This window comes from Schistocerca gregaria, chromosome 7 (assembly GCF_023897955.1).
Source record: "Schistocerca gregaria isolate iqSchGreg1 chromosome 7, iqSchGreg1.2, whole genome shotgun sequence".
NCBI classification, from domain to species: domain Eukaryota; kingdom Metazoa; phylum Arthropoda; class Insecta; order Orthoptera; family Acrididae; genus Schistocerca; species Schistocerca gregaria.
In genome coordinates, this window is record NC_064926.1 from 436,571,070 (window position 1) to 436,597,319 (window position 26,250).

At 41.3% G+C, this 26,250-nt stretch overlaps 1 protein-coding gene across 2 annotated transcripts in view; it reads right to left on the reverse strand.

The window, feature by feature from the left end:
• The window catches only part of LOC126282096 (FHIP family protein AGAP011705-like), a 218,678-nt gene that overhangs the window by 153,549 nt on the left and 38,879 nt on the right, over nucleotides 1-26,250 (reverse strand). For both annotated transcript variants that reach the window (XM_049981554.1, XM_049981553.1), the window contains 2 exons: nucleotides 25,898-26,170; nucleotides 500-650 (listed from right to left, as the gene is read on the reverse strand). In XM_049981554.1, the coding sequence (XP_049837511.1) occupies nucleotides 500-650; nucleotides 25,898-26,170 (424 nt within the window). The remainder of the gene's footprint in view (nucleotides 1-499; nucleotides 651-25,897; nucleotides 26,171-26,250) is intronic.

The following is a 26,250-nucleotide window of genomic DNA, read 5'->3' on the forward strand; positions in this document are numbered from 1 at the left end:
TTCTCTGTAGCATCAACATGCCACACAAATTCCATATGTGAATCACTGAAACTAAGAAAAATTTATTTTCCATGCAACTGTTAACAGGTTGCTTTTAATCATTTTGTTTTTTACTGCATTAAACGAGTCCAAACATTGAAATAGTAAAAACCTAATAACACTGGAGCTACTGTAATTTTCAGGTTATTGCCTGAAAGGAAGAAAAAAAAGTATGGTTCAAAACCAACATTTAACAGTACGACTGATTAGAATTAAATGCGTCATATGATTAATCTCATGCTGGTTCCATCAATTACCTTTAAAGGATTTCTAATCCAGTACCACTATTTTTTTCCTTCCTTCCTTCCTTCTCTCTCTCTCTTTCTCTCTCTCTCTCTCTCTCTCTCTCTCTCTCTCTCTCTCTCTCTCTCTTTCACATAAAATGCTAGGCATGGTACAAAAGTCTATTTTCTCACTATACCAGAAACTGTATATTTGGTTGTTTTTTTTTCCTGCTTACCGGACACACATTTGAACGAGTCGAGATGTATGAGGCAACACTATCATCAGTTGCTGACAATGCCATGCACAGCAACAGGGCATCACGAGCTTGCTGGCCAAGCCCTCCTTCACGGTGCACAAATGGTATCAGCAGGGCAAAGACAACAAACCTGTTGATAATATTCATGTGTCACTCCAAATAATGCACAATGCAGCACATAATATACATATTTTTTTTTAATAAACAAGCTTAAAAACTTGTATGTTACAACAAAATTCCCAATAATTTTTGACTAAGTCCACATTTAATTTGGGGGAGGGAGGGCGGGGGGGAATAAAAAAAATCATTTAACAATATTTCAGGAGGAAACACAATAGTCAATCAGCTAATTAGCACAAGGATACTAAATGATAACCCTATTAAATCAAAACCCCATATGAATAAATGGAGAATATGCCAACTGGCACAATCTGTCTGGGCAAGCAGCCGACAAGGTTGGAGAATTCTACACGAAATAATGGGTCTGGTTTCATACCACAGTATGGAGCATCTGGAAGCCCCAACTAGCAACATTATCAACACAACGAATCAGAAATTCTTTAACATGAGTCAACAAAGCACAACAAAATATACTGAACCACTTTGTCTCCGAGACAAATTACAGATATCATGTTTTTCACCAACTGCAATATCAAATGCCCATTTCATTTTCCAGAATCATATCCATTAATAACCAACAACAACAATAAGTGCTAAGTTGTTTATTCAATGGTTAAATGGTTTTGTATCCACACAAACTGCAAATCATTCTGATATGAATGCTTACATAATAAATTGGTGATGTCTGCTGATCAAATACCACTGTAATGACTGATGCTACAGATTCTCTTCGATGATACTACCAACGGAAAACACACATTTTTGCCAAGAGCAGATGTTGAGCAACCTTAAATGCTTCAATGTTGGATTGTTTTTCTTTCATAACTTTATTTGTTTAATCAGTCCAGGAAAAGGTCACAGAAGAAGAAACTTCAGAACATAAATAGAGCAAGGCAAAAATCTTTACACCTCCCTCCACACTAATGTTCCCAATGACCATGGCCTTTCTGCTATTGAACAGTATCTTTCCCAATGTCTCACTGACTCAACCCCTACTACCTTCTTCCTAGTCCCAGGACCAACTTTCCCTCTGAAGGCATCACCTACAAACAAATCTGTGTTACAGAAATGGGCACTCCTATGGCACCATCCTATATCAACCTATTCATTGACCATCTAGAGGAACCCTTGCCGACTTCCCAAATCTCTCGCCTGGTTCAGATTCTTTGAGGACATGTTCGTAATGGACTGAGGCTGATGACAGCCTTACACATTTCTCCAGTACGCCAACACTTTCTTCCCCACTTGCTTCGCCTAGTCCTCCTCAGCACAACAAGCCACTTTACTTTACATCAATCTCCACCGCATGGGCAGCTACATCAGTACCTCAATACACATCAAAACTACCAATGACCAACAATATCTCCACTTTCATACTGTCACCCATTCCACATCAAAAAGTTCCCTTTCATACAACATAGCTACCAATGGTTGACACATCTATAGTTACAAGCAGTTCCTCTACAAATATGTCTAGAGTCTCACTGAGACCTCCACAGGCCAAAAATTACCTACCCTCTCATCTTTCTCAAGGAATAGGTCTTCCATGCATTGTCTCACTAGTCATCTATCATCCCCCACATAACCACTGTCCAGCCACAAAGGAGCACTCCTTTCATGACTCAGTACCACCCAGAACTGGAGGACATGTATCACATTTTCTGCCAGGGTTTTGACTACCTCTCACTGGGCCCTGAAATGATAAATATCCTCTGCATCCCTCACACTGTGGTACTACATTGCCTACACATCCTATGCAAATCCTAGCCCAACCCTGCTCCACCTCTGCTCCCAACTCCTTCCCTCTAGGCTCACATCCCTGCAATACACACATATTCAAGACGTGTCCCATACTTCCTCCCACTACCACCTACTCCATTCCTGTCACTGGCATCTCCTACACCATCAAACGCAGGGCCACCTGTGACAGCAACCACATGGTCTACCAAGTTAGCTGTCACCACTGTGTTGCACTATTAATGGGTATGATATCTAACAAGCTGTCTGTCCACTTGAATGGCCACTGCCAAACTATGGAAATTACACAGCCATGTCACTCGAAACCTAATACCTTTTTCCTTGTTATCACGACCAACTATATCCTCACAAGGCAACACCTACAAACAAATCTGCTGTACAGAAATGGACACACCCATAAAACCATCTTATTCTAACCTGTCCATCAGCCATCCTATTCTGTGGTCCTATTTCCTACAAGATGTCTTTTGTTCCTGTAACCCTCATGGTCTCAGCCTTCACTAATCTCTGTTGTTTACCTACCCTACTTCATTTCCTATCCCCTTCCAGTACACAAATGCTTTATATACTACCACTGCATCTACATAGTCCTTTCCTCTCCTTTCCCCTCCCCCACTTTCCCCACAAAGTAGAACCTTCACACACTGCACCTAGCAGCCCTTACTTGTCCCCACCACACCCCTGCACACTCCCACAGGCAGCACTAGCATCTTCTCGCCCCCCCCCCCCCCCCATGTTATCCTTCTTCCTCAGCCCCTTGACACTTGTTCTTGAGTGAGTATGTGTGAATTTTCTATTTCTGGAGGAGGACTTTGTCCAAAAGCGGAAATATTTCTAGCAATCTTTTTCATTATACCCATCTGCAACTCAGTGCCTTCTCTATATGGTGAGTACCAATGTTATCTTTCCCATATTATTGTTATTCCATCCTGGATGTTCCTTTGTTTGATTTTGCATAATGGCTTCACTTCCATTCCATTCCATTACTCAGAGCTGTTTCCCTCTGTTCCTACTCTCTATTACATTACATTACTAATTGTTGTTCTCCTTTTTTACTTTCCTCTCTTTTTAGGGCTACATGCCCACACAGATTGTAGGTGGAGAGTATCATGTTCCACATTCATCATCTCATGTCCCAAATTTTTCACCACCAATGTAATAATTCCTGGCTCTTAAATTTATCACATTACCTCCCTTTACAACCGTAATTTTGAGTTTTAGTTACTGTAATCGTAAATTCAGGCAGACTGTAGCGCAGTCATTAGGCATTTGTACAGGTTAGTTCATACATCCTTTGCGTGTTTCCCTTGCATTATCTAGGCACGAACTCGTGTTCCATTAACTGTTGTTCAACATTGATTAGAATGGACAGGAACTGTGATTGCTGTGTTCGGATAAGGGCTGAGTTGGCATCCCTTCGCTCACAGATGCAGGCGGCACTGACTTCGGTCGCGCAGCTTGAGGCTGTTGCCAACGGGCACCACTGTGGGGAGTCGGACTTGGGTATCATGGGGATGTCAACCTCGTCCCGTCTGTCCTCAGATCGGTCTGCCGCTGTGGTTGCCCGGTTGCTGTCTGCACTGGGGCTGAGACCTCACCTGTGGTTGCTTGGGAGGTCGTTCCAAGGCATGGCAGGCAGCGAAAAACGTCCCCGAAGGCTGATCAGAAAGCCTCCCCGGTGCGTCTGACAAACACGTTTCAGGTACTGTCTGTGGCTGAGCCAGATGCAGCTACCTGCCCTATTTCAGAGGATGAATCTCAGCCTTCAAGGTCCGGGCAATCACAGAGGGTGGCTTATTGGTAATTGGGAGCTCCAATGTTAGGCACTCAGTGTGCATTTTGGGTGGAGTCATTCCTGATGTGGAAAGGGTCCTTCCGCATGCCATAAAGAGCACAGGGTGCGGCCAGCTGCAGGTGGTGACACATGTCGACACTAATGACGTGTGTCACTTTGGATCTGAGAAAATTCTCTCTGTATTCCAGCGGGTATCCGATTTGGTGAAGGCTGCCGGTATTGCTTGCGAGATGAGGGCAGAGCTCACTATCTGCAGCATCATTGACAGAACCAACTGCGGACATTTGGTGCAGGGCCAGGTGGAGAGTCTCAATCAAAGGCGCAAGACGGTTTTGCAACTGTGTTGGCTGCAGATTTCTTGACTTGCGCCATAGGGTGGTGGGGTTTCGGGTTCCGCTGAATAGGTCAGGAGTTCACTACACTCAGCTGGCGGCTACACGGGTAGCGGAGGCTGTGTGGTGTGGACTGGGTGGTTTTTAGGTTAGAAGGCCTCGGGAAAGTACGGGGTGGGCTGCAATCTCAAAGGGTGCATGGCAAATACAGGATGTGCTTGGATCAAGCAACAGTCGGAATTGCAGTTGTAAATTGTTGTAGTTGTGCTGGGAAAGTGCCTGAGCTTCAAGCACTAATAGAAGGCATAGAAGCTGAAATCGTTATAGGTACAGAAAGCTGGCTAAAGCTTGAATTAAGTTCTGCAGAAATTTATACGAAGTCTCAGACGGTGTTCACAAAAGATAGATTAGGCAGAATTGGTGGTGGAGTGTTTGTGTCTGTCAGTAATGGTTTATCTTTTAATGAAGTCGAAGTAGATACGCCGTGCAAATCGGTATGGGTGGAGGTTATACTTAACAGCCGAACTAAGTTAATAATTGGCTCCTTCTACTGACCCCCAGACTCCAATTATATAGGTGCTGAACAGTTCAGAGAAAATTTGAGTCTCGTAACAAATAAATACCCCACTCATACGGTTATAGTTGGTGGGGGCTCCAACCTTCCCTCGATATGTTGGCAAAAATACTTGTTCAATGGTAGGCAGAAAACATCTTCCGAGATTGTCCTAAATGCTTTCTCCGAAAATTATTTCGAGCAGTTAGTCCACGAACCCACACAAATTGTAAATGGTTGCAAAAACACACTTGACCTCTTAGCCACAAACAATCCAGCACTAATAGCATCATGACTGATACAGGGATTAGTGATCACAAGATCGTTGTAGCTAGGCGCAATACCGTTTCTTCCAAATCCAGCAGAAACAAACGCAAAATAATTTTATTTAAAAAAGCGGATAAAGTGTCACTAGAAGCCTTCATAAGAGACAATCTCCATTCCTTCCGAACTGACTATGTAAATGTAGACGAGATGTGGCTCAAATTCAAAGATATAGTAGCAACAGCAATTGAGCGATTCATACCTCATAAATTGGTAAGAGATGGAACTAATCCCCCATGGTACACAAAACAGGTCCAAACGCTGTTGTAGAGGCAACGGAAAAAGCATGCGAAGTTCAGAAGAACGCGAAATCCCAAAGATTGGCTAAAATTTACAACCGTGCGAAATTTGGCACGGACTTCAATCCGAGATGCCTTTAATAGGTTCCATAACGAAACATTGTCTTGAAATTTGGTAGAAAATCCGAAGAAATTATGGTCGTATGTAAAATACACAAGCGGCAAGACGCAGTCAATACCTTCGCTGCGCAGTGCCGGTGGTACTGTTCCCAACGACTGTGCCGCTAAAGCGGAGTTATTAAACACAGTTTTCCGAAATTCCTTCACCAGGGAAGACGAATGGAATATTCCAGAATTTGAAACACCAACAGCTGCTAGCATGAGTTTCTTAGAAGTAGATACCTTAGGGGTGGCAAAGCAACTCAAATCGTTTGATACGGGAAAGTCTTCAGGTCCAGATTGTATACCAATTAGGTTCCTTTCAGATTATGCTGATACAATAGCTCCAAACTTAGCAATCATATGCAACCTCTCGCTCACCGATAGATCTGTACCTGTTGTTGTTGTTGTTGTCTTCAGTCCTGAGAATGGTTTGATGCAGCTCTCCATGCTACCCTATCCTGTGCAAGCTTCTTCATCACCCAGTACTTACTGCAACCTACATCCTTCTGAATCTGCTTAGTGTATTCATCTCTTGGTCTCCCTCTATGATTTTTACCCTCCATGCTGCCCTCCAATGCTAAATTTGTGATCCCTTGATGCCTCAAAACATGTCCTACCAACCAGTCCCTTCTTCTTGTCAAGTTGTGGCACAAACTCCTCTTCTCCCCAAATCTATTCAATACCTCCTCATTAGTTATGTGATCAACCCATCTAATCTTCAGCATTCTTCTGTAGCACCACATTTCAAAAGCTTCTATTCTCTTCTCCTCCAAATTATTTATCGTCCATGTTTCACTTCCATACATGGCTACACTCCAAACAAATACTTCCTGACACTTAAATCTATACTCAATGTTAACAAATTTCTCTTCTTCAGAAACACTTTCCTTGCCACTGACAGTCTACATTTTATATCCTCTCTACTTCGACCATCATCAGTTATTTTGCTCCCCAAATAGCAAAACTCCTTTACTACTTTAGGTGTCTCATTTCCTAATCTAATTCCCTCAGCATCACCAGATTTAATTCGACTACATTCCATATTCCTCGTTTTGCTTTTGTTGATGTTCATCTTATATCCTCCTTTCAAGACACTATGCATTCCCTTCAACTGCTCTTCCAAGTCCTTTGCTGTCTCTGACAGAATTACAATGTCATCGGCGAACCTCAATGTTTTTATTTGGATTTTAATACCTTTTGTTTTCTTTACTGCTTGTTCAAGATACAGATTGAATAACATCGGGGAGAGACTACAACCCTGTCTCACTCCCTTCCCAACCACTGCTTCCCTTTCATGCCCCTCGACTCTAATAACTGCCATCTGGTTTCTGTACAAATTGTAAATAGCCTTTCACTCCCTGTATTTTACCCCTGCCACCTTTAGAATTTGAAAGAGAGTATTCCAGCCAACATTGTCAAAAGATTTCTCCGAGTCTACAAATGCTAGAAATGTAGGTTTGCCTTTCCTTAATCTATTTTCTAAGATAAATTGTAGGGTCAGTATTGCCTCACGTGTTCCAACATTTCTACGGAATCCAAACTGATCTTCACCGAGGTCGGCTTCTACCAGTTTTTCCATTCGTCTGTAAAGAATTCGCATTAATATTTTGCAGCTGTGACTTATTAAACTGATAGTTCGGTAATTTTCACATCTGTCAACACCTGCCTTCTTTGGAATTGGAATTATTATATTCTTCTTGAAGTCTGAGGGTATTTCATCTGTCTCATACATTTTGCTCACCAGATGTTAAGAGTTTTGTCAGGACTAGCTCTCCCAAGACAGTCGGTAGTTCTAATGGAATGTTGTCTGCTCCCAGGGCCTTGTTTCGACTCTGGTCTTTCAGTGCTCTGTCAAACTCTTCACGCAATATCGTATCTCCCATTTCATCTTCATCTACATCCTCTTCTATTTACATAATATTGTCCTAAAGTACATCGCCCTTGTATAGACCCTTTATATACTCCTTCCACCTTTCTGCTTTCCCTTCTTTGCTTAGAACTGGGTTTCCATCTGAGCTCTTGATATTCATACAAGTGGCTCTCTTTTCTCCAAAGGTCTCTTTAATTTTCCTGTAAGCAGTATCTATCTTACCCCTAGTGAGATTAGCCTCTACATCCTTACATTTGTCCTCTCGCCATACCTGCTTAGCCATTTTGCACTTCCTGTCGATCTCATTTTTCAGACGTTTATATTCCTTTTTACCTGCTTCATTTATTGCAGTTTTATATTTTCTCCTTTCGTCAATTAAATTCAATATTTCTTCTGTTACCCAAGGATTTCTACTAGTCCTCGTCTTTTTACCTACTTTATCCTCTGCTGCCTTCACTACTTCACCCCTCAGTGCTACCCATTCTTCTTCTACTGTATTTCTTTCCCCCATTCCTGTCAATTGTTCCCTTATGCTCTCCCTGAAACTCTGTACAACCTCTGGTTTAGTTAGTTTATCCAGGCCCCATGTCCTTAAATTCCCACCTTTTTGCAGTTTCTTCAGTTTTGATGTACAGTTCATAACCAATAGATTGTGGTCAGAGTCCAGATCTGCCCCTGGAAATGTCATACAATTTAAAACCTGGTTCCTAAATATCTGCCTTACCATTATATAAGCTATCTGATACCTTTTAGTATCTCCAGGGTTCTTCCACGTATACAACCTTCTTTCATGATTCTTGAACCAAGTGTTAGCTATGATTAAGTTATGCTCTGTGCAAAATTCTACCAGACAGCTTCCTCTTTCATTTCTCTCCCCCAATCCATATTCACCCACTATGTTTCCTTCTCTTCCTTTTCCTACTCTCGAATTCCAGTCACTCATGACTATTAAATTTTCGTCTCCCTTCATTACCTGAATAATTTCTTTTATCTCATCATACATTTCATCAATTTCTTCATCATTTGCAGAGCCAGTTGGTATATTTTTTTTTATTTTTTTATTCATTATTAAACATACTCCTGCATCACCCCTATTTGATTTTGTATTTATAACCCCGTATTCATTCACCTGACCAAAAGTCTTGTTCCTCCTGCCACCGAACTTCATTAATTCCCACTATATCTAACTTCAACCTAGCCATTTCCCTTTCTAAATTTTCTAACCTAACTGCCCGATTAAGGGATCTGACATTCCACGCTCCGATCCATAGAATGCCAGTTTTCTTTCTCCTGATACCAACGTCCACTTGAGTAGTCCCAGCCTGGAGATCCGAATGGGGGACTATTTTAGTCCAGAATATTTTACCGAAGTGAATGCCATGAACATTTAACCACACAGTAAAGCTGCATGCCCTTGCTTTCAGCCGTTTCTGTACTAGCACAGTAAGGCCGTTTTGGTTAGTGTTGCAAGGCCAGATCAGTCAATCATCCAGACTGTTGCCCCTGCAACTACTGAAAAGGTTGCTGCCCCTCTTCAGGAGGCACACGTTTGTCTGGCCTCTCAACAGATACCCCTCTGTTGTGGTTGCACCTACAGTACGGCCATCTGTATCACTGAGGCAAGCAAGCCTCCCCACCAACGGCAAGACCCATGGTTCATGGGGCGGGAAGATTTGTACCTGCGCAACTTTCCAATCTGTAGATCTGTACCTACAGATTGGAAAATTGCACAGGTCACACCATTTTTTAAGAAGGGTAGTAGGAGTAATCCATCGAACTACAGACCTATATCATTGACATCAGTTTGCAGTTGGGTTTTGGAGCATATACTGTATTCAAACATTATGAATCACCTCGAAGGGAACGATCTATTGATACGTAATCAGCATGGTTTCAGAAAACATCGTTCTTGCGGAACGCAGCTAGCCCTTTATTTGCACGAAGTAATGGCCGCTATCGACAGGGGATCTCGAGATGATTCTGTATTTCTAGATTTCCGGAAAGCTTTTGACACCATTCTTCACAAGCGACTTCTAATCAAGCTGCGAGCCTATGGGGTATCGTCTCAGTTGTGTGACTGGATTCATGATTTCCTGTCAGGAAGGTCGCAGTTCGTAGTAATAGACGGCGAATCATCGAGTAAAACTGGAGAGATATCAGGTGTTCCCCAGGGAAGCGTCCTGGGACCTCTGCTGTTCCTCATATATATAAATGACCTGGGTGACAATCTGAGCAGTTCTCTTAGGTTGTTCGCAGATGATGCTGTAATTTACCGTCTAGTAAGGTCATCCGAAGACCAGTATCAGTTGCAAAGCGATTTAGAAAAGATTGCTGTATGGTGTGGCAGGTGGCAGTAGGTGCTAAATAAGAAAACCCGTGAGGTGATCCACATGAGTTCCAAACGAAATCCGTTGGAATTTGATAACTCGATAAATAGTACAATTCTCAAGGCTGTCAAATCAACTAAGTATGTCGGTGTTAAAATTACGAACAACTTCAGTTGGAAAGACCACATAGATAATATTGTGGGGAAGGCAAGCTAAAGGTTGCGTTTCATTGGCAGGACACTTAGAAGATGCAAGTCCACTAAAGAGACAGCTTACACTACACTCATTTGTCCTCTTGTTAGAATATTGCTGCACGGTGTGTGATCCTTACCAGGTGGGATTGACAAAGGACATTGAAAGGGTGCAAAAAAAGGGCAGCTTGTTTTGTATTATCACGTAATAGGGGAGAGAGTGTGGCAGATATGTTACGCAAGTTGGGATGGAAGTCATTAAAGCAAAGACATTTTTTGTCGCGGGGAGATCTATTTACGAAATTTCAGTCACCAACTTTTCCTTCCGAATGCAAAAATATTTTGGTGAGCCCAACCTGCATAGGTAGGATTGATCAAAATAAAATAAGAAAAATCAGAGCTCGAACAGAAAGGTTTAGGTGTTCGTTTTTTCCGCACGCTGTTCGGGATTGGAATGGTAGAGAGATAGTATGTTTGTGGTTCGATGAACCCTCTGCCAAGCACTTAAATGTGAATTGCAGAGTAATCCTGTAGATGTAGATGAGATGTACCTTCCTGCACCGTAAGTACTTTGTTGCTCACTGTTCCTAACTGCTCCTCCTTTCTCCCTTGCCTTATTCAAGCACACACCTTAATGACTTCACCTAATCCAATTATACCGGCTACCACCATTCTTCACACACATTCCACCTATCGACCTGCACCCCCCCCCCTTCCCCGTTTCTTTGTTTTTTATTACAATCCCATAAAACTTTATGTAATTTGATGCGTTTTTCATCCTCCACTATTGATCCTTGCACCTTCCATCTTCGCCAACACAAAAAAGTTTCCCCAATCCCACGTTTGGTTCCTGCATTGTTATCCAACTGATGGTGTCCGAAGGAGCCACTGGCTCCAAAAGCTAGCCAATCACAAAGGTCTTTCATGTGTGTGTTCTGCCACAACTTGGTGAGTAGATTTTTATCTATCCAATTAAATAATTTAAATAAAATACAAAGAAACATTCCACATGGGAAAAATATATTAAAAACAAAGATTCCATGAGTTACCAAGCGGGAAAGCGCTGGTAGATAGGCACAATACAAAAACACACAAACACACACACAAAATTTCGAGCTTTCGCAACCCACGGTTGCTTCGTCAGGAAAGAGGGAAGGAGAGGAAAAGATGAAAGGATGTGGGTTTTAAGGGAGAGGGTAAGGAGTCATTTCAATCCCGGGAGCGGAAAGACTTACCTTAGGGGGGAAAAAGGATAGGTATACACTCGCGCGCGCACACACACACACATCCGTCCACACATATACAGACACAAGAATCAATAATTGATTGTTTTCAGTTATACCTGCTGACAGAGATTCACCACGATGTTTATAAACCACAGGAATTACCTGACTGAGGGACTCTGCCAGCTGTCAATTACACCCATCTACAAGCCAAGCTGCAGTGGCCCCCTCCAGGAATCCAGCAGGACTACGTGCTTCCCAGAACCCCTCTGCCCTGTGTCCGTCTCCTTCCTCACTACCAAAACTCCTTACACTCCTACCTTGTATATGCTTCCTAAAGTACAAAAACCATACCACCCAAGACATCCAATTGCAGCTGGTTGCTGTGCTCCTACAGACACTGTCTTTGCCCTTGTGTACTAATATCTTCAACCTATTACCCACAACCTACCCTCCTAAATAAAATAAACCAACTATTTCCTTTAGTGACCCTCCCACAATTCCTTATCCTTTACCACCCGAAACCCTGCCTGCCACTATCAATGCCACCTCCCTCTACACTAACACCCCAACATCTATAGCATTGCCCCTGTTGGACACTACCTCTCCCAATGCCTGACCAACACCAAACCCACTAGCTTATTCCTGGTCACCGTGGCCAACTGTAACTTTCTTTAATGACTATTTTACAGCCTGTACTATCTGGATTTATCCCACCAACAACAGCTTTTCTCACCTTTGCAGGTGAGAACTCTACCTACAATGTATCCTTTGTGCCCATAACCCCCCTGGTCTCCATTTCAGCTGGTATCTGTCCTCTGCCTCCCTATCCACTTCTCTATTCCCAATCCAGTACACACACGCCTTCTATCCCACCAATGCACTTATCCTTTACTCTTCTCCCCCCCCCCCTCCCCCCCTGCCCCACCTAGTACAGCCTCCTCACGCTACTCCTACCAGCCCTACTGTCCCCACCATGTACCTGCACACTCCCACAGACAGCGCTAGCAACTCCCCCCCCCCCCCCCCCCCATTGCTACCTTGCTACCCCTCACCCTCCCTACCCCACCTCCTCCTTATCCCCATTACCCACCCCAGCTACACTGCTGCTCTCTTCAGACAGCCCCAGACAGGCCTTAGTGACTGGAGGCAGTGGCCTTGCTTGTACTGTGTGAAGATGAATGAGTTTTCCACTTCTGAAGGACTGTATCCAGAAGCTGAAATATTTGTAGCAATCTCTTTCATTTTGCTTCTCTAGGTCTCAATGCCGTCTATGTGGTTAGTAGCATCTATGTGGTGAGTAGTAATCTTTTACATATTGTTGTCATTGCATTCTGGAAGTTCCAGGATGTCATTCCAGCTTATGCGGCACATAAAACCATAATCAGTCCCTTATTCTTAGCAAGCATTACCAGAAGTAACATACAAAGCTTAACAGATCTGTGTGGAATTGATGGTGACAGTACTGAAAAGCTGTGTCTCACAATGAACATAAAATGTTACAAATTCATCATCTGCTGCCTTAGATTTGACAATACTGCAATACTTGATGAAAGGGGACAATTAGACAAGATGATAATGATTATGGAAATATTTTCAGTGTTTGTACAGAAGTATCAGAAGTCCTATATTCTTGGAGAAAATGTTACAGAAGATGAGAAATTGGATTGATTCCATGGAAGATCACCTTTCATCAATACATACACAGAAAACCAAATAAATACGGTAGTAAAATATTTGCTCTCGTGGATTCCCATGTATTTTTCTGGCATAATTTGGAAACAGACACCAGGTTGTTGGGTTGGGTTGCTTCGGGGAGAAGACAAGACAGCGAGGTCATCGGTCTCATCGGATTAGGGAAGGACAGGGAAGGAAGTCAGCCGTGCCCTTTCAAAGGAACCTCCCAGCATTTGCCTAGAGCAATTTAGGGAAATCACGGAAAACCTAAATCAGGCTGGCCAGATGGGGGATTGAACCGTCGTCCTCCCGAATGCGAGTCCAGCACCAGGTTGTCAACAGAAGGATTTTAGCTTATAAACAACAAATCTTCAGATACTGTGCTGCATTTGTGTGAACCTATTTATGCGTCAAGTTGAAACACAATGACAGGCAACTAGTTTATCAGCTTGGATTGATAGATGAATTAGAAACAATTTTTTTTTCTTTTATTGTGATGCAGAACAAACATGTGCGAGATTCTCTGGCATTAGTTACCAGTAAAGAATATGTTGTCCACAGTTCACTTTCTGGATTCAAGAAAAACTGTACCTTGTTTCCTACACTTCTAAAAAGGGTAATGTGTGATCCTGAGCTCAAATTTGCATGAGAATAACTCAACAGATGCTGGCACAGGAGACGAACAGAAGCCATGCACGGCAACATTTTCACAATGGCACCAACGGTGGACATGACGCTAAAGATAAATTGACCCCTTTGTATGATGTTGCAAGAAATGTGCACTCACCTACATCTACATACATAATCCACAAAACGCTGTACAGGGCATGGCGGAGGGTACCTTGTGCCACTACTAGTCCTTTCCTCTCCTATTCCAAATGCAAAAGAGCAAGGAAAAGACAGCTGTGTTAAAGCATCTGTTAGAGCCATAATTTTTCACATCTTATCTTCACAGTCCTTATGCAAAACGTATGTTGAAGGCAGTAGAATCATTCTGCAGTCTGCCTCAAATCATGGTTCTCTAAATTTGCGAAACAGTATCTTACAAAAAGGGCATTGACTTCCCTCCAAGAATTCCCATTTGAGTTCACGAAGCACCTCCATAATACTTGTGTGCCCATCTAGAAGCCTTTCACCCATATATATTGCAATTATCAATGTGCCTGGAATCAATACATAAATACTTTATTTTGGGAGAAATTGATCCCTGAAACAACCACCTTATACGTTAATTTCACCTCAGTTGGTTTAAAGACATTTGGAGACCTCAACAATTAATGTAGATCTGCAACAGAGGCTAAAACATTATGCACCAATATTTGAAGAATAAGCAGAAGATGAATGGACAAAAGTAGAAAAAATGAAATGGGGTTGAAGAGGAAAAGGTACAATACTTGCTCAGTAAAGCAATGACTATAAAATACTGTTGCACAATGTGTCAAAAGCCAATTTGTTTTATGTTTCAGAGTAAGAATTTTTAATAGCTGTTTGAGATGCAAGAGTATGGGAAACTTTGATCAAGCTGCATTTGGAGATCTTATATGCCTGCATTGACAACAATGTTTCAACAGTATCTTTAAAAATCAAAGAAGTCAGTTTTATGTATTGGAAATACAAGGAGTGCATTTCTAACTATGGATTACTCAACGCACTTGTGTAAACCTTGCAGAACAAAGACTTCCTTATCTTTCTTGGTTTCTCTGTAACTTCACAATGTCTTGTCACAGATCAAAAAACAGTGCACATTCACCAAAACTGTGTGTTATCTCTTCCAACCATCCCAAACTAAACAGAGGAGATCTTGACCCATGGCACTTGGAACTCCAGATGGAAGTACTCTTGATGCAAAGGACATGTGCCATATAGCAATGAATGTTTAAAACATTTTCTCCATGATTTGATACTGGGAAAAAATCTAGGAGTATGCAACAGAATACCAGTAATACGACTGCATTCAAAATGCATTTTGTGAAAAAAATGGCACTTAGAACATTTCCCAGTTTCACTCGCCAAATGATATACAAATATTACTATTGTTATTGTGCCTATATGTCCTCTTTGCCTTTCTGTAAAGTATTTGCCATTTATAATGTGCTTAGTTAGGAAATTTAATATAAAGCAAGTGAACCAGGGACATGATCTTGTTGCAGAGGACACCATATCTGATTAAAGGTTAAATTCCAGGTCAACAGTCACTGATTAAGCAGGTCATGACAATTATGGTTTATCCACTGTTGAAATTTGGAGCAGTATGTTTGTTGTCAGAAATCCAGATTCAAGATTCACTGACAGTATCTCTAGAAAGAGCAATCCATCTATAAAGGAGAATTATTACAAACATGTCTGAAGGATTCATGAGATCTGTTCAAGGATATGTGACATTTATAAAGTTAAGATAATAGGCAGTAGTGATAAGATCCGAGTATGAGTAGGAGAAAGAGGAGGAGCTAGTTTTTTGGTGCTAAATAAACACCATGATCATATGTGCCCTTGAACAATATGACACATTACTTACTTACAGGTAATCTTACTTCAATAATGTTCCACAACACAAATTAGCAACTTTCAGAGAGTGTAATGCAATAACATATTTGAGAGGTTAAGAAAACCCATTCCTCCACGCCATACCTGTGAGTAGAAGCAATTCTCCTAAACCCTGCCAATGTAAACAGTGCCTGTCCTCTTACATTTAGAAATTTGGTCATTTCATAATGTTCCCTTTCATTTTGTGGAAGCTTAATGTAGTGATGTTAACTATGGTGAACAATTTAGTGGAATATGATATTAGGAGCAGAAATTAATAAACAAACTGCAAGTCTGGGAAGGATAAATAGAATAAACCTCTGTATTAAAGAAAATACCAGCAGTAAAATGCTAAAATTATAACAGACTTATGTGGTTGCTTGCTCACAAAATCATAGTGACCAGCTGCCTTGTAATGAACAAGAATCACTTACACTTTTGGTGTCCTTCTTTTTTACATAAATAGCTTCTTTTTTTTCTTGATGCACCTAATGCCTACGGAAATACATAAAAAACAAGTATTGTCTCACCATCGCAACAGGTGGGTTCTCCACATAGGGTCTGACTGATCTGCACCTCCTTTTCCACTTCCACATATCTATTCTTCTTTCCTGCTAGATGAAAGAACTAACAGTAAAAAATACTTTTAAAAAATTTTCTCTACTTTTAATGTGCCTATCGACAGCACTGAAATTTTGGATCCGCAACCTAAGTGCTGACCACAAATTTTGACCATGTAGTCAATCAATATCTGGTCATCTCCTTCAATAGGTTTCTTTTCCGAATTGAGCCAGTGTCTTTTCGTTTGTTCTGGTCTTTTATTATTATTAATCGCCTGTAAATGCCTTTTTTTATTTTAAAAAATGCATGGTAACCTTTCCGTATTGATTTTTTTTTTTTTAACAGCAAAGTTAACACGCATTTTTTAAAAATATATTCATGCTGTAGATTTTGCCTCAAAAAAGGTTTACACATTTTATTGTTTGTCATTTGTCTACTTTTGGTTTAAACCTTATTTATATGTTTTTCATTTTATTTAAATTTTCTGTTTTGTTTTGTAAATCATCCAGTATTAATTCTAACTCTTTCATATCCTCCCTCATTTCCTTTATCCATCCTTACTTGTTGCTTCATATTCCAACGTTTCTCTATAATTATTCTCAATAATCTGGTTTCAGGCATCCTCATAATGTGACCGAAATAAGAAATATTTATTTTTCTGTATGGTATCTGGAATGGGCTCCAGTTCTCTGTGCACCACTTCATTTGACACTATCCATCATTGTCCATCTTTTTTTATATTTCTTATTTATGCATGTTCTAGCTATTCTTCTCTTAGGATTCTGTTGACTTTGCTTGTCTGGGTGGCTAATCATGGTACAAGTGTACACGTGAACTGATGAGACACTGTGTATCAAGATTTTAAAGGCAATTCTGGTGATGGTTGTGGCCAATATGCATTACCTAGTATATTTTAACAAAATAAAATATCAGCAGCAATCAAGATGGACAATTATACTGATTAGGGACAATGATCACAGTCTCGTACAATTATTTCCTGCCATTTACAAACAAATGCTTCCTTCTTGCAATATGTGCAGCTATGAGAGACACCTATCTTTAAATGATTCTAACTTCTATTTTCAAAATATTTAGCTCTCTTAGCACATCATTGCATTTAAATCTCGGATATTGAATTAAGTCGCCTATTTCTCAGACCTGTACAGTTATATTACCACATCCATCAATTTATAACCCATTAATGTTGAACATTTACACTTCAAAAGATAAATCTCTAATGTAAAGAATGAAAATGAGTCAAACTCTCTTCCAGAACTGAGAAATATGCTAAAAGGTAACAAGTTAGAGAATGTTTACCCAAATCTGAACATAGCTCTTCAAATATAGCTGAGTACTCCTGTTTCCACAGAAAGGCCTTTTTGCTGCAAGATGCATACACAATTCTTTGAAGACATCACAAAAACAAGATCGCCTTAGTTATCTTGGTGTTCTTGCTATTGACTCAGGCTTAATAATGGAAATGGACTATGAATAAATCATGCACTTGCTTGTAAATGAAGGACAAGGAAAACCCCTTCTTATATATCAAATAATCAGTGTTCTATCCCTGGTACCTTTCTAAATGTAATGTAAGTTGTTTGCACTGTTTCTATTTATTTTCATAAAATCCAAATTATAGTGTTTGAAATTATATTTATTGTATGACGCTATATTAAGTTTTTTCTATTTGCAATTTTTATAAATGTAAGATTTTGCAAGTCATATGCAAGTATTACATAGACAAAAAACATGCCCACATGTTATGCAAACTTCCTTTTCTAAAGCTAGCTCGTTCTTCACGTAAGCATTCATTAAATATTTTTCTATATACTTTACAATGAAATGACAAAAGCTATGGGATAGTGATGCAGATGGAGGTAGTATCACGTACATGATGTATAAAAGAGCAGTGCGTTGGCAGAGCTGTTATTTGTACTCAGGTGATTCAGGCGAAAAGTTTCCAACTTGATTATGGGCACACAATCAAATTTAACAGACTTTGAATGCCGAATAGTTGTTGGAACTATATGCATGGGACAGTCCATTTTAAACATTGTTAGGGAATTCAATATTCCAGGATCCACAGTGTCAAAAATTGGCCGAGAATACCAGATTTTAGGCGTTACCTCTCATCACAGACAACACAGTGGTCAAAGGCGTTCACTTAATAACCGAGAGCAGTGGTGTTTGTGTAGAATTGTCAGTACTAACAGACAAGCAACACTGCATGAAATAACAATGGAAATCAATGTGGGACATACGATGAACCAATTAGAACAGTGCAGCGAAATCTGGCATTAATGGGCTATGGCAGCAGACAACCGATGCGAGTTAACAGCATAACAAAGCCTGCAGCACCTCTCCTGGGCTCGTGATCAAATCAGCTGGAAAACTGTGGCCTGATCATATGAGTCCCGATTTCAGTTGGTAAGACCTGATAGTAGGGTATGAGTGTGGTGAAGACTCCACTAAACAGTGGACCCAAGTTGTCCACAAGGCACTGTGCAAGCTGGTGGTGACACCATAATGGTATGGGCTGTATTTACATACAATGGATTGGATCTTCTGGTCTAACTGAACTGACCGTTGACCAGATGTGGTTATGTTCGGCTACTTAGTGGCCATTTGCAGCCATTCATGAACTTCATGTTCCCAAACAAAGATGGAATTTTTATGAATGAAAATGTGCAACATCAGAACACTCTGGACAGTTCAAGTGACCGATCTGCCCACCCAGATTGCCCATCATGAATCCAAACGAACATTTATGGGACATAATCGACAAATCAGTTCATGCACAAAATCCTGCACAAGCAACACTTTTGCAATTATAAACAGCTGCAGAGGCAGCATGACTCAATATTTCTGCAGGGGACTTCCAATGCCTTGTTGAGTACATGCCATGTTGAGTTGTTGTACAGTACTGGGCAAAAGGTGGTCTGACACAATATTAGGAGGTATCCCATGACTTCTTTCACCTCAGGGTAAATGTGGTGTTTGATAAATGCATTTCCCTGTAGTTTGCTGTCATACTTACACCACTTTTTTCAAACACAGATTTTACCAGAGCTTTTTTCCAGACATTGGGAACTTTGGAGCACTGCAGCAAAACACACTGTTTAAAGAATTTACTGTCATATTTCAGTAGTTCTGAATTAATTCAATCAATATCATATGCTTTTTTAGTTTTTATCGATGACATCGTAATTCTGTCAGAGACAGCAAAGGACTTGGAAGAACAGTTGAACGGAATGGACAGTGTCTTAAAAGTTGAATATAAGATGAACATCATCAAAAGCAAAACGAGGATAATGGAATGTAGTCGAATTACATCAGGTGATGCTGAGGGAATTAGATTACGAAATGAGACACTTAAAGTAGTAAAGGAGTTTTGCTACTTGGGGAGCAAAATAACTGATGATGGTCGAAGTAGAGAGGATATAAAATGTAGACTGGCAATGGCAAGGAAAGCGTTTCTGAAGAAGAGAAATTTTTTAACATTGAGTATAGATTTAAGTGTCAAGAAGTCATTTCTGAAAGTATTTGTATGGAGTGTAGCCATGTATGGAAGTGAAACATGGACGATAAATAGTTTAGACAAGAAGAAAATAGAAGCTTTCGAAATGTGGTGCTACAGAAGAATGCTGAAGATTAGATGGGTAGATCACATAACTAATGAGGAAGTATTGAATAGGATTGGGGAGAAGAGAAGTTTGTGGCACAACTTGACCAGAAGAAGGGATCGGTTGGTAGGACATGTTCTGAGGCATCAAGGGATAACCAATTTAGTATTGGAGGGCAGCGTAGAGGGTAAAAATCGTAGAGGGAGACCAAGAGATGACCACACTAAGCAGATTCAGAAGGATGTGGGTTGCAGTGGGTTCTGGGAGATGAAGAAGCTGGCATAGGATAGAGTAGCATGGAGAGCTGCATCAAACCAGTCTCAGGACTGAAGACCACAACAACAACAACATGGTTCTAAGTGCAGTATCCAGGTCTAATTGTTGTATCAAAACTTTTATCTTCTGATTCTATTTCTTTTTTCTCTGATACATCAGCAAACTACAACATTTTATAACGCTCAATCCAGTGGGCAACAGCATTAAAATTCAGACTGACAAGGCCCCTTTCTGCTTGGTTAAGATGTTTGATTACTTTATATGCCATTGTCACCTGTGTACATCATCCACTATTTTACTAACAAATCTGTTCCATAATTCCTCGTGTGCATTTCATACAATTTTCATTGTAAAATTTCATTTTTGCTTATGTTCTGTATAAGCTCTAGGTATAAACAGGGCACTAAAAAATAGAGTGCAAGGGGTAGAGATTTCTCAAACTAATTCCAATCTTCTTCTTCTTCTTTATGACTTGTCCCAGCTGGTGGAAGGATCCCCTGAGTGGATTCCATTTCTGCATTTTGTTCGATCGTGGACCATGCTTGGATGAAGATTTACAGCCTTCAGCTCATTGTGCAGAGTGTTGCCCCATCGTACTCTTGGTCGTCCCTTCTGTCTCTTTCCTGTGATTTCTACTGTGTATGCTGCCTTTGCAGTGGTGTCATCCTCCGGACACATCAGATGTCTGAACCATTGCAAATGACTTTCTTGCATATGCCACCTAATCCTCTAAGTCTCCATGACTCGCAATCACTGTTTTGCTTCTTTTGTAGCTAGCCAACACTTGGTGCCATCCATCAAGTGATGCCATCCATCCATCTAAGCATCTTAAGTCTCCACAACCTCCAATCGTTGTTCTGCTTCTTTTGTGGCAAGCCAGCACTACATGCCATAGAGAGCAAAAGGACAGATGGTAGTCCGGTAGTTCTTCGACTTCAGATGATCCTTGATCCAATGATCACAAGCGATGTCTGTTGCCATTCACTTCTTCATCCAGGCTGCCTGCATCCTTGTGTTGACCTCTTCTGCAAGATGGCCATAACGAGACGACGTAGATCTGAGATACCTGAATTTTAGAAAATCCAGGATCCCAACTCAACTCAAACACACAAATGCAGCCTCAGGCAACTGAAACCACACTGCAAGCAGCAGCACCAGAGTGGTGACTGGATGGGGGTAAGGAGGAGGCTGGAGTGGGAAGGGGGAGGGAGAGGGATAGTATGGCGGGGGTGCCAGATATAGTGCTGAAGGTTAGACTGAGGGCAGGGGAGAGGTGGGGGGGGGGGGGGGGGAATATCATAAAAGGAGAGAAATAAAAACACTGGGTGGGGTGGTGGAATGACATCTGTGTAATGCTGGAATGGGAATAGGGAAGGGGCTAAATGGGTGAGGAAAGTGACTAACAAAGGTTGAGGCCATGAGGGTTACAAGAACATAAGATGTAATATAGGGAAAGTTCCCACCTGTGCAATTCAGAAAAGCTGGTGTTGGTGGGAAGGATCCATATGGCACAGGGTGTGAAGCAGTGTCATTGAAAAGAAGGACATCATGTTTGTCAGTGTGTTCAGCAATAGAGTGGTTCACTTGTTTCTTGGCCACAGTTTGTCGGTGATCATTCATGTTGGCAGACAGCTTGATAGGTTCCATGCCTACATAGAATGCAGCACAGTGGTTGCAGCTTAGCTTGTAGACCACATGACCGATTTCACAGGTAGCCCTGCCTTTGATGGGATAGGTGATGTTAGTGACTGCAATGGAGTAGGTGGTGATAGCAGGATTACCCCCGCCCAGTCACCACTCCCATCATGCATCCTCCCACTGCATGCATCTACTCTTGGTAGATCTTCTCTGTCAACAATGATGGTTTGAACTTCTCACAGATCAGATGTCATGTACTCAGTTTCCTTTTGTCGAGCCGCAATCTATACCATGCAAGACACTCATACCCCTCTCGTGTTTGGTGCTGGAGACGAAATTTTCTCCACAGTCAACACAAAATCATCAGCATATGGAAGTGTCCATGGTAATATCATGTTCAAGTTTCATGTGACAGGGTCCACCACAAAACTAAACAACAGTTGTGTAAGGCCGAGCCCTAGTGGCTTTCAACTGTGACATGAATGTCTTTGACACTCCTGCAGCCACTTGGACACAGCTCCTCATTTCTACGAACAAAAGCTATAAGCAGTTACAAGATAACCTAGAATGCCATGGCCTCTAAGCACTAAACAGAGTGGGTCACGTGGCAGCCAATCAAAAGCCTTTCCGAGGTCTAGAAATGCGAAGTGCAGTGGCTTGTTCTTCTTGCAGTATTTTCCAACCAGCAACATAGATGGTGTCAAGTTGTGCAACAATTTTTCAAAAACCCAGCTCAGTCCTTGCGACCTCGCAAATCCTTTTGTCAAGAATGCATGAATGCATTCAGAGATCTTAATCACATGGCTCAGTAATCTGGTCGAACAGTAATCAGAACACTCAGCAAGGCTTCCTATCTTTTTGAAGATTGGTACTGTGATGTCCAGCTGCCAATCTGTAAGTAATCTACCTTCTCTGATGATCTGGTTGAAAAAATTTGGTAGCCAATCTGCTGCATTTCAGTGCCAAGCACACCATAACTCAGATGGGAGGTCATCAGGTCCAGTGGCTTTCCCTCTCTTCACCACCTCCAGAGCAATCTCAGATTTGGCAATGTGGAAAAGGAGAGAAGTAGAGAGGAGGGCAGAAAAAACTGTGGGGGTGTTGGTAGACTAGGAGGCTATGTATTGCTGGAGTGGGAGCATGGAAGAGGACAGGTTGGTGAAGGACAGGGACTAACCAATGTTGAGGGCAGGGGGGTTATGTGAACATAGGTCATACTACATGCATAGTTACCACCTGGCAATACAGAAAAAGCTAGTGTTGATAGGAAGGATCCAGATGGCACAGGCAGTGAAGCAGTCACTGAAATGGAGAATGTTGTGTTGGGCAGCATGCTCTGAAACTGGGGGTTCCAGCTGTCTCTGGGACACAGTTTGTCAGTGGCCATTCATGCGAACAAATGGCTTATTAGTTGTCGTGTCCACGAAGAATGCACTACTACGGTTGCAGCTTAGTTTGTAGATCACATGACTGCTTTCCACAGGTAACCCCAACTGTTGATGGGATAGGTGATGCTTGTGACCTGATTGGCATATGTGGTGGTGTGGGGGTGCATAGGAGATGTCTTGCATCTAGGTTGATTACATGGATATGAGCCATCATGACCATGACTTGTGGGCACCCCTACATTCTTAGAAGAGCTTTACGATTTTAGATATGTTTGTTCAGTTAGCGAGAGAGTATCACAATTTTCAACAAATTCCTGTGGGATATGCACATAGAATTATGTGCAGTACGAACAAGATTATTCTAAAATTCTGAGACTGGGTGTTAAAGGACAAATTTAGAAATTCTGAGAATCATTCGTTTCATACACCATTCCGTTAATAAAATGAGGCACTAACAACTTCCGTCACACACTACACTGTGGTGTACAGAGTGTAGATGTTAATGTAGATGTATTTTACTCATAAATTTTCAATTTCAAATTTTAAGCATGTAATGGGATGGTTTTATAGAGGATAAGCTGCTGGCATCCTCTATTTTGGATAATCGTGGAGACAACTTGTGTCCTGCATTGTTTATAACAAGGGAGGGCAGGCTCACAATTGGTTTCAATCCAGCCTAGAGAATAATTTCGTGTGGGAAAAAGTGAGGCGCTGCAGATTTTTGCTACAAAAGTTTTTAAGACACCTATTGTGAAATGTCATAAGTTAAGTAACAATGCTCGTGACACATAAATAAGTGTCCATATCTGAAGTTGGGATGAACATAAAATGAATGTGCTCCCAAAAATGTGTATTTTGAGGCAAAATTTGTTGGTGTTGACATGTCATGAATGGGGTCCCATTTATAGCAACACATTACCCCATAAACCTTATCATCATGCACCTTCTAGTTTTGACTTCACTTGTTCAGAGTGCTACTGTCAGGTCATGTAAAGAGTTCGCCGATGATGATGATGATTGGTTTGTGGGGCACTCAATTACTCGGTCATCAGAACCAGTACAAAGTTCCAATTTTTCACAGTCCAGTTTCTTTCCCCCCCACTGTCCGTTCCAGCCACTGTCGCAAATGATGAGGATGATGATGAAATGATGAGGACAACACAAATACCCAGTCCCCGGGGAGAGAAAAGTCCCCAACCCGGCCGGGAATCGAGCCTGGGACCCCGTGATTCAGAGGTAGCACTGCTAGCCACTAGACCACGAGCTGCGGACTGTGGCCAGTGACGTTAAATAAGAATGTGAATCAGGCCTGCAGGTCACCAAATGCCGCCCACACCTGGTTTAGAACATAAAATAATGAACTAGTAGATGTTGCACTGGTTATACAGCTCGTCATGAGCTACTGCGATGGAGCTCCCCTTCTTTGATGTCACATGAGGAATCAGTTCTCAGCATTATATTTTTTTAACCGTTGTTTGACTGGATGGTCCATTCTCACAATCATATAAGTATTCATATCTCAAATCATCATATTATTGTTTGAAGGAAAGCAGATTAAGTTTTAACTATTATTGATAAAGACACCATAAGGCACTGAGACATGCTCAGAGAGGAGGAGGATGAGGGAAGAAATTGTCCATGCCATTTTCAATAGAACAAGTGCAGCATTCACCTTAAACAAGTTAGGAAAGTTTAACCTGGATGACTGGTCAGTTATTTTACCCCAGACTTCTTACAAATGCTTGGAAAGTCTTAACTGTGGTGTCACTGCCAGACACCACACTTGTTAGGTGGTAGCCTTTAAATCGGCCGCGGTCCGGTAGTATACGTCGGACCTGCGGGACGCCACTATCAGTGATTGCAGACCGAGCGCCACCACACGGCAGGTCTAGAGAGACTTCCTAGCACTCGCCCCAGTTGTACAGCCGAATTTGCTAGTGATGGTTCACTGACAAAATACGCTCTCATTTGCCGAGACGATAGTTAGCATAGCCTTCAGCTACGTTATTTGCTACGACCTAGCAAGGCGCCATTATCAGTTTCTATTGATATTGTGAATCATGTAATGTCAAGAGCGACGTTCACCATTAATGGATTAAAGTTAAGTATTCCACCAGCTACGTCCGTTTTTCTAAATTCTAATTTCCTTGTCCTGTTCCAGACCTCACACCAGCCTGCGTGAGCTAAAAAGCGTGCCTTTTGGCCTCCTCTAGTAACACGGTGTTGGCTCTCCTACCAACCACAACATTAACCACAGCACCATCTCCCTTGCTGTTAAGGTCTGAGCAGTTGGAATCATGTATGAAGTGTTTGCAGCCAAGGGGGAGAGTGGCAAAAACTTTAAATTGTTAGGGAATCATTTCCTCTTTGTTGAAAAGCATCATACATTTTCAGAACATTCTGAAATTTTTAAAGCATTCAGTAAAAAGTTTTTCTACACGTTTAAAAATGTTCAAGTACTGTAGTAAATTATATATCAATCTCCCCCCCCCCCCTTTCCCGTTCCACATGACAGGTTATATTGCCTCCCAGAAAATTGCAACTTCCTCCCAGGGACTCTGGTGTTTTTTATCTTAGTGACAACATATTACAGGCAGGCAACAAAATCAGTTGTTACAACTGATCTTAAATGTAAAGCTAGAAGCTTAGCGAATTTGCAATAACTCAATAAACTTTTACACTTCATGGTACTATCAGAAAATATTAACTTCAAATAAAATGCTAAGGAAAGCACATTCGGAGAAATATGAATCTAATTTATATTTTTAAATAATACCCAAAATATTGGTTATAATACCTGGATCCCTCAGATTCTGGACTAGATGAGAAGAACTTTTGCATGAGATCAGTGTCGTGAACAAGAGACACACACAGCTGGTTAAGCAGGACAACAATACGATTCTCAACTTCACCAGGAAAGCATTCACCAGCACATGCTGTCAGTAATTCTAGCAATGGTCGCAAAAATGCTTCATTTGCCAGCAAACTTCGCCCATGAGTTCTTTCCCCAGAGCAGCCAGCCAGCAACTCATATAGTTTCAGCTGCTCCAGACGGAGGGTTGAACCATACCTTTGGACACAAATATCTTGGTAAATACTTGTATACAAGGAAATGAATGTTTTGCAATTAATATGAATTAGCAATTATCA